General features: G+C 39.0%; 1 protein-coding gene across 4 annotated transcripts in view; it reads left to right on the top strand.

Annotated features, from left to right (window-relative positions):
* Window positions 1-18,205, top strand: part of C15H2orf76 (chromosome 15 C2orf76 homolog) — a 60,025-nt gene that overhangs the window by 26,992 nt on the left and 14,828 nt on the right. For all 4 annotated transcript variants that reach the window (XM_005671633.4, XM_003133285.5, XM_021074829.2 and 1 more), the window contains exons 3-5: window positions 1,336-1,480; window positions 10,659-10,709; window positions 17,219-17,256. In XM_005671633.4, the coding sequence (XP_005671690.1) occupies window positions 1,336-1,480; window positions 10,659-10,709; window positions 17,219-17,256 (234 nt within the window). The remainder of the gene's footprint in view (window positions 1-1,335; window positions 1,481-10,658; window positions 10,710-17,218; window positions 17,257-18,205) is intronic.

The following is an 18,205-nucleotide window of genomic DNA, read 5'->3' as shown; positions in this document are numbered from 1 at the left end:
GTATATACAAGTTCCCAGGCCACGGATCTAATCCAAGCTGCAGCTGTGACCTATGCCACAGCTGTAGCAATGATGTATCTCAATGATGGGCCAGGGATTGAACCTTTGCTGCCACAGAGACAACACCAGATCCATAACCTGCTGCGTCATAGCAGGAACTCCTGACATCTGATGTTTATTGTATTACAGGTGTTTAGTACTTGTATATTATGGCTGAAAGTTGTATGCAAAGTTGAAAACATGAAGTAGTTACTACTAGTTTAAAATATACCATAATTGTATTCTTAAAACATTGGCAACTTTGCAGATTTTTTGGAGGAAATAATTTAGGGTGATTTTTCCCATAGAATGAGAGAGAGCATAGAATTTGGAATCAAATTAGTTCTTGAATCCTGGCTCCATTGTTTATCAGTTGTATGACCTTTGGCAATTAGTGCAATCTCTCTGAGTCTCTCCATTCTTAAAATGAGTATAATAGGGAGTTCCCATCGTGGCTCAGCGGTTAATGAACCCAACTAACATCTATGAGGATGCGGGTTCGATCCCTGGACTCGCTCAGTGGGTTGAGGACCCTGTGTTGCCGTGAGCTATGGTGTAGGTCGCAGACATGGTTCAGATCCCACGTTGCTGTGGCTCTGGCGTAGGCCAGCAGCTATAGCTATGATTGGATCCCTAGCCTGGGAACCTCCATATGCCGTGGATGCGGCCCTAAAAAGAAAGACAAAGTGAATATAATACCTCATAGTTTGGTGATAGAATTAAATCCGATAAGATTAACACCTGGTACATAGGACTAATACATAGTTTTAGAGTGAAATAAAACATTCAAATTAAACAATAGTATGAAAGATGGATGGTACCATGGCATGTGATTAAATCAGTCCTGAAATCTGGCAGCATTTGTGAGATTAAAACATGACCTGATAGTTGATGCTAATGTAAATGTACTTCATCTCAGGGCCAGACGAGGGGATCACTGGTGTAGCAGTCATGGGTATGCCGTATGCTACTATCTCTGTTGAGTGCAACCCCACTTCTCCCCTGGCATGCACGCACGCATGCACACCCTGTGTCAGTTGTGTTCATCTTCTGTATCCTGTCAATTTTCTGCCAGTCACAACATCAGTGACTATGTTAAAGGTGTCCAGGATCACAGTGGGTAGGTGGGAGTGACGTTGGGCCCCTTGTGGTTGCCCCGGGATCTGGGGACTCTGTCAGTAACTGTGCAGTGTGGGAGAGATGGGCTGGCTGCCTGAGAGCTGATGGCAGAAATTCAGGCTTGTAGATAATTATAAGCTGATGTTATTTAGACTGTTCTTGTGTCCCGTATCACAGGAATTTCTTCACATGGCTTCTGAAGAAGTGACCATTACAGTTCGTCTCATTCGTTCATTTGAACATCGCAATTTCAGACCTGTAGTATATCATGGAGTTCATTTGGACCAAACCGTAAAGGAATTTATAGTATTTCTTAAGCAAGGTATGAAATGTCTCAGTCACTTTGTTTTATTAGTATTTCAAGAAAGTTGACTATTAGATTGATAGTAATCTTTTTTTTTTTGTCTTGTTGCTATTTCTTGGGCCGCTCCCGCGGCATATGGAGGTGCCCAGACTAGGGGTCGAATCGGAGCTGTAGCCACCGGCCTCCGCCAGAGCCACAGCAACGCGGGATCCGAGCCGCGTCTGCAACCTACACCACAGCTCACAGCAACGCTGGATCGTTAACCCACTGAGCAAGGGCAGGGACGGAACCCGCAACCTCATGGTTCCTAGTCAGATTCGGTAACCACTGTGCCACGACGGGAACTCCCGAGATTGATAGTAATCTTTTACAAACACTTTGAAAGATTTTTAATCTGTGTCCTAAGCCAGGTGCGAAGCTAGCTCCTGCTCTGGGCTTGGCACCAGCGCAGTAACTCCCCAAGGCTCATTTAGCAACGTGTGTGCCCTGGTCAGGGCCTGTCACCATCATGTTTGGCTTTGCACTTTTTTTTTTTTTTTTTTTTGTCTTTTGTTGTTGTTGTTATTGTTGTTGTTGTTGTTGTTGTTACTATTTCTTGGGCCGCTCCCCGCGGCATATGGAGGTTCCCAGGCTAGGGGTTGAATTGGAGCTGTAGCCACCGGCCTACGCCAGAGCCACAGCAACTCGGGATCCGAGCTGCGTCTGCAACCTACACCACAGCTCACGGCAACGCCAGATCGTTAACCCACTGAGCAAGGGCAGGGACCGAACCCGCAACCTCATGGTTCCTAGTCGGATTCGTTAACCACTGCGCCACGACGGGAACTCCTTTTCTTTTTTTTTAAATAAAAAAAAATTTAAGGTCTAGGTTTGCTCATAACAAATTGGCTTATGTATTTGGAGACTGCTTAATAAGGGAGTGTATTAAAAAAAAAAAAAATAAGGGAGTGTACTGTTACCCGAGTGTACTGTTACCCAGCTGAGCACGCAGAGGGCCTGGTGGGGAGCGTGGCAGGAAGGTGGCAGGCCTCTGTCTGTATAGCCAGGAAATCATGAGAGCTGCTGGTTGTTGTGGGCACAGAGTGATGATGCCTCACTGGTGCTAGAGTATCATTTCAAACTTAAAATACAACAGGCATGAACCTCAGCTTCATTTTGATAGGTCCTTGGTGGGTTCCTAAACTTTGTTTATTAAAGTGTTCCAATCATCAGCATTTGATGAAACATCTAGAATAAGCTTTTATTGTTTTAATTGAAGTGTAATTTATATGTGGTATAATGTACAGATCTTAGTGTACAGTTCCATGAGTATTAACAGATGTATCCAAGTTTTGACTTTATATCCAACTTCATTTTTTCTTACATTGATATAATTTCAGACCAGGGAGTTCCCGTCGTGGCTCAGTGGTTAACGAATCTGACTAGGAACCATGAGGTTGTGGATTCGATCCCTGGCCTTGCTCAGTGGATTAAGGATCTGGCATTGCCGTGAGCTGTGGTGTGGGACACAGTTGCGGCTCGGATCCTGCGTTGCTGTGGCTCTGGCGTAGGCTGGTGGCTACAGCTCCGATTAGACCCCTGGCCTGGGAACCTCCATATGCTGCGGGAGCGGCCCAAGAAATGGCAAAAAGACAAAAATAAATAAATAAATAATTTCACACCAAAAAAATTGCAGAAGTTCCTGCGTGCTCTTCATACAGATTCTCCAAATGTCAGCATTTTGTTACATTAGTTTTTCTTTCTTCTCCTCCTCCCCCCTTTCTTCCTGCCCACCCTCCACCATTTTTTCTTTCTGAACCATTTAGAAGTATTTGCTGGTATGATTCCCTTTAACCTCTAAATATTTCAGTAGGTATTTTCTAAAAACAAGGACTTCATTTATATAACTATAGTACAGTGATGAAAATCAGGAATTTAAAGTTGAAACAATGCTATTATCTAATTTACAGACCTTATTGAGATTTTACTTATCCCAATAAGGTCCTTTGTAATATATAAAAAAACAAACAAACCCAAGGTCATGTGTTAGTTCAGTTCCTTTAATCTGAATTAATTTCTTTATGCTGAAATCTGTTAATATATTTCATCATATTGGCAGTTTTGAGTAGTTCAGTCCTGTTATTATGTAGAATGCCTCCCTCAGTTACGGCTTTCCAGTGTTTTCTCACAGTTAGATTTTGGCAGAGAAATCATAGAAGTGATGCTGACTTTCCAGTGCATCACATCAGGAGGCACGTGCTGTCGACCTGGCCCCATTACTGGCAGTGGTGACTTGAAGAGGTTGGTTAAGGTGATGTCTGCCAGGCTTCTCCACTGTAAATATTTTTTCTTTTTCTTTCTTTTTTTTTTTTTTTTTTTTTTTAGGGTTACACTCGTGGCATATGGAGGTTCCCAGGCTAGGGGTCTAATTGGAGCTACAGCTGCTGGCCTACACCACAGCTCACGGCAATGCCGGATCCTTAACCCACTGAGTGAGGCCAGGGATTGAACCCACAATCTCATGGTTCCTAGTCGGATTCGTTTCTGCTGCGCCCCGATGGGAACTCTTCCACTGTAAATTTTGATTGTGATTGAAAAGTAACTTGCAGGGGAATAGTCTGAGACTATGAATGTCCTGTTACTTCTTAAATTTCATCTACTAGTTGAGTGTTCTTTGATGATTCTTGCCTAAATCAGGTGTTTTAATAATGATTGGTAAATGGTGATTTTTCTTATTCCACCATTCCTTTTATATATATTAGTTGTTTTTCTACGGTTAAGGAAGAGCTTTCTACCCTTCCCCTCAATCTGTACCCCTGCCCCATTTTTTAAATCTTTTGTTTATGTCACTGTGGACTTGTGGATTCTTATTTGATTCAATAAGAATTATAATTCTTTAGTATCATTATTTTATTTTGATATTCCAGTAATCCCCACCTGGGCTGGTGGTAGCCCCTTCAGTCCGGCTCCCTGTCCTTTTAACACTTGTAGCCAGACTAATCAGAGAAAAATTAAAAAAAAAAAAAAAGAGAAGACACAAGTTATCAGTATCGGGGTGAGAGTTGTTAATCACTACAGATTCTTTATAGATATTAAAAGAATAATAAAGGAATATTTTGAACAATTTTATGCCATAAATGTGTTATCCTAGGAATGTGTACAGTTCCTTGAAAGACCCACCCAGGCTACCAAAGTTTACTAAGAACAAACAACCTGAATAATTATGTATTTTAAAATGAACAGTAGTTAAAATATACTTCCACAAAAAAAACTCTGTTCCCAGATGGCGTAACTGGTAAATTCTACCATTCATTTAAAGAAGAAAAAAAATCCCAATTCTACAGAAACTCTCCCAGAAAATGAAAGGGGAGGAAATGTTTATCAACCCATTCTCTGAGGCAATCCTTATCCTGATACAAAAACTAGAAAAGTAATTAGAAGAAAAAAAAAGCTATCAAACAATAATTTTCATGCATGGAGATGTAAAGATTCTTTTTTTCTGTTTTGTTTTGTTTTTTGGTCTTTTTGTCTTTTCTTGAGCTGCTTCTGCGGCATATGGAGGTTCCCAGGCTAGGGGTCTAATTGGAACTGTAGCCACCAGCCTATGCCAGAGCCACAGCAACGCGGGATCCGAGCTGCATCTGCGACCTACACCACAGTTCACGGCAATGTGGGATCTTAACCCACTGAGCAAGACCAGGGATCGAACCTGCAATCTCATGGTTCCTAGTCGGATTCGTTAATCTCTGCGCCACGATGGGAACTCCAGTTGTAAAGATTCTTAACCAAATATTGCAAATCGAATCCAACAATATTTAAAATGGAATAATACATCAAGCCCATGTAGGATTTATCCTAGGGATGCAAGAATGGTTTACCATTCACAAATCAGTGTAATTCATAATATTAATAGATTAAGGAAGGAAAACCGTATGGTTATTTTATTAGATGAAAATTAAACCCAACATCCATTTCTTCCCTCCTCTCTGTCCTTTCCTTCCTTCCTTTCTTTCCTTTGTCACACCCATGGCGTATGGAAGTTCCTGGGCTGGGAATCGAATATGAGCCAACTGTGGCCTACACCACAGCTGTGGCAATGCTGGATCTTTAACCCATGGTTCCCACAGTGGGAACTCCCCCCAAATCCATTTCTATTAGACACTCTCAGTAAAGTAGGAATAGAAGGGCACTTCCTTTATATGATAAAGGATATTTATGAAAAAGTGTGATAAATTGCATCTGTGTTGGAAAGGAAGAAGAAAAATTATCATTACAGATGATGTGATTATCTATGTATAAAATTCTGTGGAGTCTATTCCACCACTGCTAGAGCTAATAAGATGCGTTTGGCAAGACTGCAGGATACAAGATCTATGTACAAAAAATATTTGTGTTTACTAGCAATATATAGTTGGAAATGGAAAAAGTAATAGCATCAAAAATATGAAATACTAGAATATATTTGCTAGAGTTGTAAGACTTTTACACTGAAAACTCTAAAACATCACTGAGAGAAATATTAAAAGAACTAAATAAATGGAGAGATATATTGTGTTCATGGATCAGAAAACTCAATGTTAAGTTGTTGTGTCTTCTCAAAATAATGTATAGATCCCAATCCAATCAAAAATCTCAGCAAGCTTTCTTTTTCTCTTCAGATAATGTCAAATTTATTTTAAAGTTTAGAAATGTTATTCTAACCTATTCAAAAATTATAAGGAAAGTAAAAAAGACCTGTAGTCAAGATAATTCACAAAAAGAAAAAAAGTTGGAGAAATTACACTGACTTTATGACTTACTGTTATAAAATTATATCAGACAAGACAGTGAATGTGGTATGGATAGATGACGTATGTACCAATGAAAATAGTCCAGAAATAGCCCTACACATATATGTCTAATTGGTTTTTGACCAAGGCACTTTGAGGGGTACAAGGTAATCCTTCCAAAAAAATATCCTGGAATAATTGGACATCCATATGCAAATGGCCTCAACTCTTACCTCCTACCATATGCAAAAATAATTTGAAATTGTTCAAGACAAATTTAAAAGCTGAAGCTATAAAACTTCTTAAGGCACGGGAGAAAATCTTAGAAACTGATTTTGGTAAAAGTACAGTACAATGAACACAAATTGTAAAGGAAAAAAAAGTTGGGCTTCATGGAAATTAAAAACTTCTGCTTTTTAAAATACACTGTTAAAAAAATGAAAAGGCAAACCACAGACTTGGAGAAAATGTTTGTAAAACATATATCCAACAAGGGATTTATATCTAGAATAATAGTAACTAAAAAAGAAACCAAAGTCTTGCTACTCAGTAGTGTGTTTTGAGCAGCTGCCATGTGCTGGCACTGTCCTAGGTTTTGGGAAGAAAAGCCGTTGTGTCTTATTTTTTTTTTTTTCCTTTTTACATGGCTGCACCTGCTGCACATGGAAGTTCCCAGGCTAGGGGTCAAATCAGTCACAGTAACGGGGGATCCAAGCCGAATCTGCAGCCTATGCCTTCCTTAGCTTGCAGCAACACCGGATCCTTAACTCACTGAGTGAAGCCAGGGATTGAATCGCATCCTCATGGAGACTGTGTCAGGCTCTTAACCCTCTGAGCCAGAATGGGAACTCCTGTTGTGTCTTAATCTTAAGGAGTTTATGAATTAGTAGGGAAGAGAGACCTAAATAAGTAAAGAGATAAAACTATAATTGTAAAAAATGTAAAGAGATAAGTAAAGAGATAAAAGTAAAGAAGTAAAGAAATAAGTAAAAAAATGTAAAGAAATAAGTAAAGAGATAAAACTATAATTGTAAAAAATGTCATGAAGGGAGGAATATGAGAGGAAACCCCTCTTTTCTCAGGGCTGTCAGGGAAGGCTTCTTTGTGGGGGTGAAATGAGCTGAGATCAAAAAAGAGAAGGAGGAGAGGTCCTTCTGTTTGTCTCTGTCATTTTCTCCTCTCAGAAATCCTGACTGAACTAAGACAGTGATTTGTTTTTTTCATCCCTAGACATTTCTAAATGATAATTTTGTGGAGCCATCTGTTCTGTACCTTATGCCTTCAGAGTGTTTTGTTGTCTAGTTCAGGAAATAAAAATGCCAATAAATTAAACAGATTTAATTCTCCTTTCTTATGTTTAATCAATACTTCATTGGCTCGTAATTCTAAAGTGGGTAAGAAACGAAAAAGGATAAAATGAAGGTCTGTGCGCTGGTAATCTAAGGCAGAAGTTTCACATTGGGGCCTGGCAGGCATATCTGGAATCCAGACAGGTTTCCTTTTGTCCACAGTACTTTAGAGGCAAAAAACCCTCACCTAAACCCCCAGACTTTTAGCATTTCCATTTAAATCTTTAGGCGACCAATTAGACCATTATACTGTCTGCAGCCAGTATAATGAGTCTCTTGCTCATACCTCACTGCCCACTCCTGTTTGCCTGATCTCTCAGTCTCTGTCATCTATTTGGCCTTCTGTGATTTTGTTTGTCTAAGAATCATCTCAGCAGGTTTTTGTTTTGTGTTTTAATATGCCTGGGACTGGCCTTCTGTGAGTCTGAGCTACTGGTGTGGGACTGGGTGATCCTGCTATGTGGTAGCTGAGGCGATAGTCCTGGCTTTGTTTCAGGATTCATGGGTGCATGTATTCTCAAGAATGGGGACTAGCAGTTCCCCTTGTGGCTCAGCCGGTTAAGGACCTGATGTAGTCGCTGTGAGGATGCAGGTTGGATCCCTGGCCTCGCTCAGTGGGTTAAGGATCCAGCGTTGCCACAAGCTTGGTGTAGGTCACCAATGAGATGCGGCTCGGATCCAGTGTTGTCCTGGCTGTGGCGTAGTCCTCAGCTACAGCTCCAATTCGACCTCTAGTCCAGGAACTTCCACATGCTGCCGGTGTGGTCTTAAAAAGAAAAAAAAAAAGAAAAAGAAAAAAAAAAGGGGGAGGTGGGGACTTGTCTCAGTAACTTTTTATTTATCATGTCCTTGGACTACTTGATAGTATATAGTTTAAATGCTTGTAACATAAATGAGTAAAATTATATTTTAATTTTGAGATGTATATAACTTTTAAAAGGCAAATGTACTTAAACACTTATTCTAACTCAGATGCTTGTGGGTTTTTTTTTTGTTTTCTTTAATAGATAACATATTCCTGTGGTTTTAAGATCAAAATATAGAAAGGAATACAGTGAACAGTCTTCTTCTCACTTCTTTTTTTTTTTTTTTTTTTTTGTCTTTTTGCCATTTCTTGGGCCGCTTCCGCGGCATATGGAGGTTCCCAGGCTAGGGGTCTAATCGGAGCTGCAGCTGCCAGCCTACGCCAGGGCCACAGCAACGCAGGATCCGAGCTGCGTCTGCAAACTACACCACAGCTCACGGCAACGCTGGAACCTTGACCCACTGAGCAAGGCCAGGGATCGAACCTGCAACCTCATGGTTCCTAGTAGGATTCGTTAACCACTTCGCCACGACGGGAACTCCCTTCTTCTCACTTCTGTTCTCTGTATGACCATTGCACCATGCTCCATCTCATGAAAGTATAAGCCAATGCAAACATACATTCTTATTTTTTCCTCTTTTTACTCAAAAGGTAGCTTACTAAAAATAATGTTTTTATGCTTTCTTTACTCTTAACATATCTTGAGGATCTTATATTAGTAGAGAGCCTCCTCCTCCTCTTTTGCTATTTTACAGTTGAAAAATATGTTTAATTGTTTGGGCATATTTTAATTTATTTTAGCAAGTGCCCCCTTTGAAGGACATTTGGATTTTTCCATGCATTTTCTGTTGCAAACAATGCTGCATTTAGTACTTTTGTATGTATATTATTTCATATACATACACACAGGAGTGTGCAAAGTATATCTCTCTGATAAATTGTCCAAGTGAAATTGCTATTTCAAAGGGTATATGCATACGTAGTTTTGATTTTATTACTTAATTGGCCTTTGTAGGGGGTGTGGTTTAATTAATAATTAATTAAAACTAATACTAGTGTTTGGAACACTTTTTTTTTTCTTCTTATGGCCGCACCTCTGGCATATGGAAGTTCCCAGGCCTGGAGTCAAATGGGAGCTGTAGCTGAGGCCCACACTGCCATGGCAACACTGGGATCCAAGCCTCGCCTGCAAACTACACTGCAACTTGGATCAACGCAGAATCCTTAACCCACTGAGCGAGACCAGCGATGGAACCCACATTCTCACGGAGACTGTCTGGGTTCTTAACCCTCTGAGTCACAATGGCAACTCCAGGAACACTTTTTTTAAAAAAAATTAATTAATTAATTAATTAATTGTCTTTCTGCCTTTTTATGGAGGTTCCCAGGCTAGAGGTCGAATCAAAGCTGTAGCTGCTGGCCTACACCAGAGCCACAGCAACGCGGTATCTGAGCTGTGTCTGTGACCTACACCACAGCTCACGGCAATGCAGGATCCTTAACCCACTGAGCAAGGCCAGGGATCGAACCCGCAACCTCATGGTTCCTAGTTGGATTCGTTAACCACTGAACCACGACAGGAATTCCTGTTTTATTTATTAAAAATTTTTTTTATCATAGTTAATTTACAGTGTTCTGTCAATTTCTGATGTACAGCAAAGTGACTCAGTTACATATACATACACACACACACACACACACATATATATACATTCTTTTCCCATATTATCTTCTATCATTTTCTGTCCCAAGTGATTACAGTTTCCTGTGTTGTACAGCAGTGCCTGATTGCTTATCCATTCTAAATATAATAGTTTGCATCTACTAACCCCAAACTCCCTGTCCATCCCACTCCTTCCCCCTTCCCCTTGGCAACCACAAATCTGTTCTCTATGTCCATGAGTCTGTTTCTGTTCTATAGATAGGCTTATTTGTGCCATATTTTAGATTCCACAAATAAGTGATATCATATGGTGTTTGTCTTCAGGAACACTGTTTTAAAGAGAATTTTGCTCTAATTTGTTTTCTTTGCCGAGTTAGTTATATGGCATGTTATCTGAATTTTGGCAAAAGTAATAAGATTGTTTTAGATCATTGGTTTACACTATTGACCAAAGACCCTCAAGGGGTTCTCAGATTCATATGCTAAATAAGCATCAACTATATAACAATGTCTCACACATGTATACTGTGTATTTTAAATGTATGTAGATGATAGTGTGTAATAAATGCCAATTCACTTAATATTATAACTATTTGAATATTTTATAATAAAATTAATCTTTCTCTTACAGATATCCCTTTGAAGACCAGCCTGCCACCACCATTCAGAAATTATGAATATGGTACCTAATTTTTCTTATTCTTTTTTTTTTTTGCTTTTTAGGGCCACACCCACAGCATATGGAAATTTCCAGGCTAGCAGTTGAAATCAAAGCTACAGCTACCGGCCTACACCACCACCATAGCAACGCAGGATCTCTGACCCACTGAGTGAGGCCAGGGATCGAACCCAAGTCCTCAGGGATACTAGTTGGATTCGTTTCTGCTGCACCACAACAGGAACTCCTCTTATTCTTTTAAGACATATATTAATATAAGTTTTTTTTTCTTTTATGGCTGCACCCGTGGCATATGGAAGTTCCTTGGGCTAGAGGTCGAATTAGAACTGTAGCTGCCAGCCTATACCACAGCCACAGCAATGCTAGATCCAAACCACATTTGTGACCTACACTGCAGCTTGTGGCAATGCCAGATCCTTGGATCTTTAAGCCACCAATCGAGGCCAGAGATTGAACCTGCATCCTCATAAATACCAGTCAGATTCTTAACCCGATGAACCACAATGGGAACTCCTATATAATTTCACATTAGATTTATGTATGTATGTATGTGTGTATGTATGTATGTATGTATGTCTTTTTAGGGCTGCACCCATGGCATATGGAAGTTCCCAGGCTAGGGGTCAAATCAGAGCTACAGCTGCGGGCCTACACCACAGCCACAGCAATGCCAGATCTGAGCCACATCTGTGAACTACACATAGTTCACACCACGCTGGATCCTTAACCCACATGGATCGAACCCACATCCTCGTAGATACTAGTTAGATTCATTACTGCAGAGCCACAGTGGGAATTCCCACACTAGTTTTATTTTGATATGAATTTAAATTTGGTTTTCAAAAATGATTTTACTGGAGTTCCCGTTGTGGCTCAGTGGTTAATGAATCCTACTAGGAACCATGAGGTTGTGGGTTTGATCCCTGGCCTTGCTCAGTGGGTTAAGGATCCAGCGTTGCCGTGAGCTGTGGTGTAGCTTGCAGATGTGGCTCGGATCCCGCGTTGCTGTGTCTGGTGTAGGCTGGTGGCTATAGCTCCGATTCGACCCCTAGCCTGGGAACCTCCATATGCTGTAGGAGCAGCCCAAGAAATGGCAAAAAGACAAAACAAACAAACAAACAAAAAAATGAGTTTACTATCTGTAAATAAAAATAAGGAAGTTTATTTGAAAATATAGGAATTCCAGTATATCATTAAATTATAATTGTGTGGGGAAATGACCTATTTGTGAGGAATAACATGTTTGCCAAGCTGTCTAAAATGAATTTCTTCATCAGGTAGGCATAAAAGGAGAAATTGATCATTAAATCAATTAGTAATTAAAAGAAATTAAAAGAATTAAACTAGGAATTAAGAGAAGAGATTTAACATTTTAAATGACAGTAATGAGCATGTTATATAATAATTTTATATGTTGCAATTGTTGATTTTAAAATGCAGTAATAAGGCAGGAAGCTGGGTTTCATTATTCATTATAAAGATGGTATAGTTATTAACCTTCAACATAATGACACTCAGCAAAATTTGAATTTGAGACTTCATTTGAGAATTCCAATGCATCTAATAAATATTTCTGTTAATTGGTGCAGATATTTTAAAGCATAAATTTTTTATTATCTTAGATCATTTTTGGAGTGGCTTTTAATTCTGCTGCCATTTGGTAGAGCAACTTATGACCTAAAATACTTTGAAATCACAATCGTCGCTGTATATATACATTTTAATATCCAGAGACTAATTGTGAGGTCACAAGGGGTATTCAAGCCAAAGTTAAAAAGGCACTGATGGAAGGAACTTTGATTTATTGGACTTAAAGAATTTGCATATGAAATATTGAGTAAGAGGAATAAAAAGCATGATTAAGTAGTATTAAACTTCTCAATTCTGGCTTTCATGACTTTCAAAGTATCATGCCTTGAAATATAACCTTGAACTTGAATCAACTTACAGATTAGCATAGCTACGTATAGTTTCCCCTTTTGCCTGGTATGGGTGTGTGTTCAAACTTGTGTTCCACTTAAGTTACTTTGAAAGATAAGTTTTAGATCATGAAATCTTTAGAATATCTGATAGCTAATCATCAGGATGGTAGATAATGTATTCCTGTCTATTTCTCCTTTATGTCTGTTAATATTTGTTTTAAGTATTTGGGTACTCCTATATTGGGTGCATATATATTAATGAGTATAATATCTTCTTGCATTGATCCTTTTATCCATTTATATAGTGTCCTTCTTTCTGTACGGCCTTTGTTTTTCTTCTTTTTGTCCACACCCAAGGTATGTGGAAGTTCCTGGGCCAGGAATCACCTATGCCACAGATGTGGTAATGCTGGATTTTTAACTCACTGCACGTCAGGCCAGGGATTGAACCCTTGCTGCCACAGAGACAACACCAGATCCTTATGCCATTGTGCCACAGTCGGAACTTATTATGGCCTTCGTTGTAAAGTCTATTTTGTCTGATATGAGTATTGCTACTCCTACTTTCTTGTCATTTTTGTTTGCATGAAATTTTTTTCCCATCTCCTCACTTTCAATCTATGTGTGTCCTTCGCCCTAAAGTAGGTCTCTTGTAGGCAGCATATTGTAGGCTCTTGTTTTATTATCCATTCTGTTACTCTGTGTCTTTCGATTGGAGCATTTAGTACATTGACATTTAAGGTAATTATCAATAGATGTGTATTTATTGCCACTTTAAGCCTTGTGTTCTAGCTGATTTTGTACGTCTTCTTTTTCTTTTTCCATGGTGGTAATGTTCCTTTCACATTATTCCAGCTAATTAACACCATTTTGCCTTAGTATTTCTATACTACTTTGGTGAAGTAGCAAGAAAAATGAATATGTTTATCTGTGAAGAAATTAGAGAACCACCATGGTTTTGATAGACTTCAGGTGACTCTCTATGCATTTGTCTCTTTAACAATCTGCCAATTTGTGTTTGATAAGGAGGGCTGAAATGTTACTTTTTCACCTGTCCTTTTCTTGCAGATTTGCTACATGTTCAGTGGGACTGAACACATTGAGTGTTGGGGAGTGGAAGGGACACAGAGTCAGCTTTCTTTCTGCATTTTGTGGGTTTTTTTTTTTTTTTTTGCTTTTTAGGGCTGCACTTGCAGCATAAGGAGGTTCCCAGGCTAGGGGTCTAATTGGAGCTGCAGCTGCTGGCCTACACCACAGCCACAGTAATGCTGGATCCTAGCCACATCTGCTACCTGCCCCACAGCTCACAGAAACACCGGATTCTTTATCCCCTGAGTGAGACCAGACCTCATGGTTACTAGTCAGATTTGTTTCCGCTGCACCACACGGGAACTCCAGTGTCAGATTTCATTTTTGTTAGTTATCATCTCTATGCCATTGGATAAAAGGTCCAGCTCTCTGCCAGGCCAGCAGAAGTAAGATTTCTCTCTCAGAGCCTTGCCTCCCAATTAATTGGCATCTACATCTATTATTGATTTACCCTGACCAGACATTGTGTTCCTAAAGAAGAGGGGATGTTGTCTTATTCTTAAATCCATATTGTCTAGGTATTTATTGTACATGTGTGCAGTAAATGTTGGCTGTTGTGCAGTGAGGGGCTGCTAATCCTGTTTGTTTCATAAGGTCATGTGAGATTAGATTAAGCAATGTACATGTGACCAAATTAAATACTCCGTGAACATAAAATCTGGTTTTTACTTTTATAAGGTTACTTTTCTCAAGGAATTTACATTAAGGATACAAGACCCACAGAAGCTGTTTCTGTTAATAGTAAAGATTTGTTTTTAAGTGTACAAAATGATTTAATAAAGAAGGGCATATTAATATACTACCTTTTGCTAGCTTGTCATTTCTCCTTTTTTACCTTCTTCCCAAGTCTAGCCGATTTCTGTTAGAAAAATCTGGTGAACATCTCTATTCAAAGTATTTCTTTTTCTGCTAAAAAGTTGCCATTGTGGCTCACTGGTTAAGGACCCGATGACTCCATGAGAATGCAGGTTTGATCCCTGGCCTCGCTCAGTGGATTATGCATCCAGTGCTGCTGGAGGCCAGGGGTGGAACCCGAATCCTCATAGATACTAGTTGGGTTCATTTCTGATGAGCCATAATGGGAACTCCTGTTTTTTTTCTTTTCCTTTTCTTTCTTTCTTTTTTCTTTTTTTTTTTAAAATAGATCCTTTCATTTCATTTCACTGTTGGAATTCCTTGTTGAATCAAACAGCATGATTGATAGAAATAATTTTAGTTTAAGGTTAAGTGTTTATTCAATATAATAATGCATGTAATCATAATATGTTAATTGAATAGTTAAATAAAACTGAGTGTAAAATTGGAAACGTTCTGAATTTAAACCTGTTGAATGCTATGCCTGTTATATAATTAAGAGCTGATTATTGCAGAGTTAGAAACACCCAATGTAGAGAAACTACTTATTGGAAAAGCGCAGTGTAGCCTGACTTAAAGATAAACAAATTAGGAGTTCCTGCTGTGATACAACAGGACTGCAGTGCTTCTGCAGTGCCAGGACACAGGTTTGATTCCCCAGCCCAGCATAGTGGGTTAAAGGATCTGGCATTGCCACAGTGCAATGTAGGTTGCAACTATGGCTCTGATCTGATTCTAGGCCCTGGAACTCCGTATGCCAGGGGCAGACAAGAAAAGAAAAGGAAAGAGAAAAGTAAACAAATTAAGTCATGAGGGATTGAATAAAGCAAATTAGATGGTATATATCTGTTTAGAATTTGAAAACCAGGAGGTAAAATATTGGTAGTCTTTGGGTATTTGCAGCCTTGCTCGTATTACCAGTTATCCTTGATAGTGCTTGAATGCAGAGAGTGGTAACAACTTCTTGGTGTGATCATTTGACCTCCTATCACTGAATTTATTCTGAGAGATTAGTAGATTTTTTGGAACTGATTTTCTTAATATCTATCTTAAGACAAACTTTTTTTTTTTTCACATTATTTGCTAATCCAAGCATTTATTGAGGTCAACGAACAGAATGATGTAGTTTACCTGTCTTCTTTCTTTTTTTTCCCCTTTGGCCACTGTACTGCATATGTAAGTTCCCAGGGATTGAACCTGAGCCACAGCAGTGACAACACTAGATCTTTAACCCACTGAGCCACCAGGGAACTCCCACCTGTCTTCTTTCTAAGAGAAAATGTGCTGAGTTGACTTCAGGTTATGGTACAAACATAATTGTGTGTGTTAAAAGTCCAAGGCTTTAATTTTTTTTTTCATTTTGTTCTGACCTATTTACTTATTTATTTTGAATATGCAGGAATTTTTTCTTTATATATTTATTTATTTATGATTTTTATGTTTTCTCTTATAGTTGGTTTTCAGTTTTCTGTCAATTTTCTACTGTAAGGCAAAGTGACCTAGTCATACATACATATATACATTCTTCTTCTCATATTATCCTCCATCATGCTCCATCACAAATGACTAGATATAGTTCCCAGTGCTACCCAACAGGATTTCATTGCTTATCCATTCCAAAGGCAGTAGTAGTTTACATCTATTAACCCCAGATTCCCAGTCCATCCCACTTCTTCCCCCTCCCTCTTGACAACTAGATGTCTGTTCTCTAAGTCCATGAGTTTCTTTTCTGTGGGAAGGATTATTGGTGCCATTGTTAGATTCGAGATATAAGTGAAATCATATGGTATTTGTCTTTCTCTTTCTGACTTCACTTAGTATGAGTCTCTCATTCCATCCATGTTGCTGCAGATGGCATTGTTTTGTTCTTTTTTATGGCTGAGTAGTATTCCATTGTCTTAATCCATTCATCTGTTGATGGACATTTAGGTTGTTTCTACTTCTTGGCTATTGTAAATAGTGCTGCAGTGAACATATGGTGCATGTGTCTTTTTCAAGGAAAGTTTTGTCTGGATATATGCCCAAGAGTGGGGTTGCTGGGTCATATGGTAGTTCTATATTTAGTTTTCTTTTTCTTTCTTTTTTTTGGGGGGGGCCGCACCCATGGCATATGGAAGGTCCCAGGCTAGGGGTCGAAATAGAGCTGCAGCCACTGGCCTATGCCACATCTACACTGGATCCGAGACACATCTGGGACCTACACTGCAGCTCATGGCAGTGCTGGATCCTTAACCCATGTAGCAAGGCCGGGGATCGAACCCATGTCCTCATGATGCTAGTTGGGTTCATTAACTGCTGAGCCACAATGGAACTCCCTATATTTAGTTTTCTGAGGTACCTCCATACTGTTTTCCATAGTGGTTGTACCAATTTACATTCCCACCAACAGTGTAGGAGGGTTCCCTTTTCTCCACACCCTCTCCAGCATTTGTTATTTGTATAAAGTCCAAGGCTTTTAAATATCTTTTTACAGTGATCTTTAATTTTAATGGTATGCAAATTAAATTTTACTGTGTACTAGTTTTTAAGAGAACCTGATCATAAGGCAAGGACTTCATAGCTGCTACCTCCCCCCCTCTCACTTTAATAGTTTGAAATGAAGTTTTAGAATACTTTTAGTAAAAAGACAACTTTTTTTTCTTTCAGATAAACTAAAGATTGTTCATCAAGCACATAAATCAAAGGTACGTTTCATATATACAGTATCTGGCACATAGCAAGTAATCAGTTTCTGTTGACTTAGTGAATAAATGATCACATGTACTTCTAAACTATTTTCCATTATAATAGCATTTTTTATTTTGTGGGTACCCTTTTTACAGTCCTACTTTTCCATTAATGGAAAAATAAACTTCCAAGTCATATCCAGGTTAGTAGTAGATCCTTTCAAAAAAGTGTTAATTTTTAAAAAGCAGACATGTTATATATCAAGCAAATGTATAACATAAAATAATTATAAAACTTTGTAAATTGACTACATATAAAGGTAGTCACATATTATCTGGCAGTCAGATTTCTTTGATTTTCTTAATTCTGTATGAAAAGAAGAGAGCCAAAAGCAAATGAAAATAATATTTTTTTCTGATTTGACTCCTGTGTGTGTAAGAGAAGGCCCAGGACTGTGGCTCTCGGGAACAAGTCTACTGGTTCGACAGAGGGCAGTCCTTATGTTGTCTTGCCTGCCCCAAGTAATGTGTTTATAGTATGTTTACATTTCTATTTTCTTACTGTTTTGGAGTAATGTTTTTATGAAGCCACAACCAAAGGTTTTTTGTTTCATTTTTTGGTTTTTGTCTTTTTTTTTTTTTTTTTTTCCCTTTAGGGCCATGCCTACAGCATATGGAAGTTCCTAGGCCTAGGGGTCAAATCGGAGCTGCAGCTGCCAGCCTACACCACAGCCACAGCAAAGTGAGATCTGAGCCATGTTTGCAACCTACACCACAGCTCATGGCAATGCCGGATCCTTAACACTGAGTGAGGCCAGGGATGTCACCTGCGTCCTCATGGACACTATTCACGTTCGTTACTGCTGAGCCATAATGGGAACTCCCACAAACAAAGGTTTGCTTCTCATACAGATAGATTAGAGTGAACTTTTTTTCTTGAATCTAAGTGACCTTATATAGACTCATT

Source organism: Sus scrofa, chromosome 15 (genome assembly GCF_054392235.1).
Source record: "Sus scrofa isolate SSC_HxYL_T2T_F1_AM1 chromosome 15, Sscrofa_HxYL_maternal_Yorkshire_Landrace_v2.0, whole genome shotgun sequence".
Taxonomy (NCBI): Eukaryota; Metazoa; Chordata; class Mammalia; order Artiodactyla; family Suidae; genus Sus; species Sus scrofa.
The sequence above is the reverse complement of the archived record's forward strand: the minus strand, read 5'-3'. Positions and strand labels throughout refer to the sequence as shown.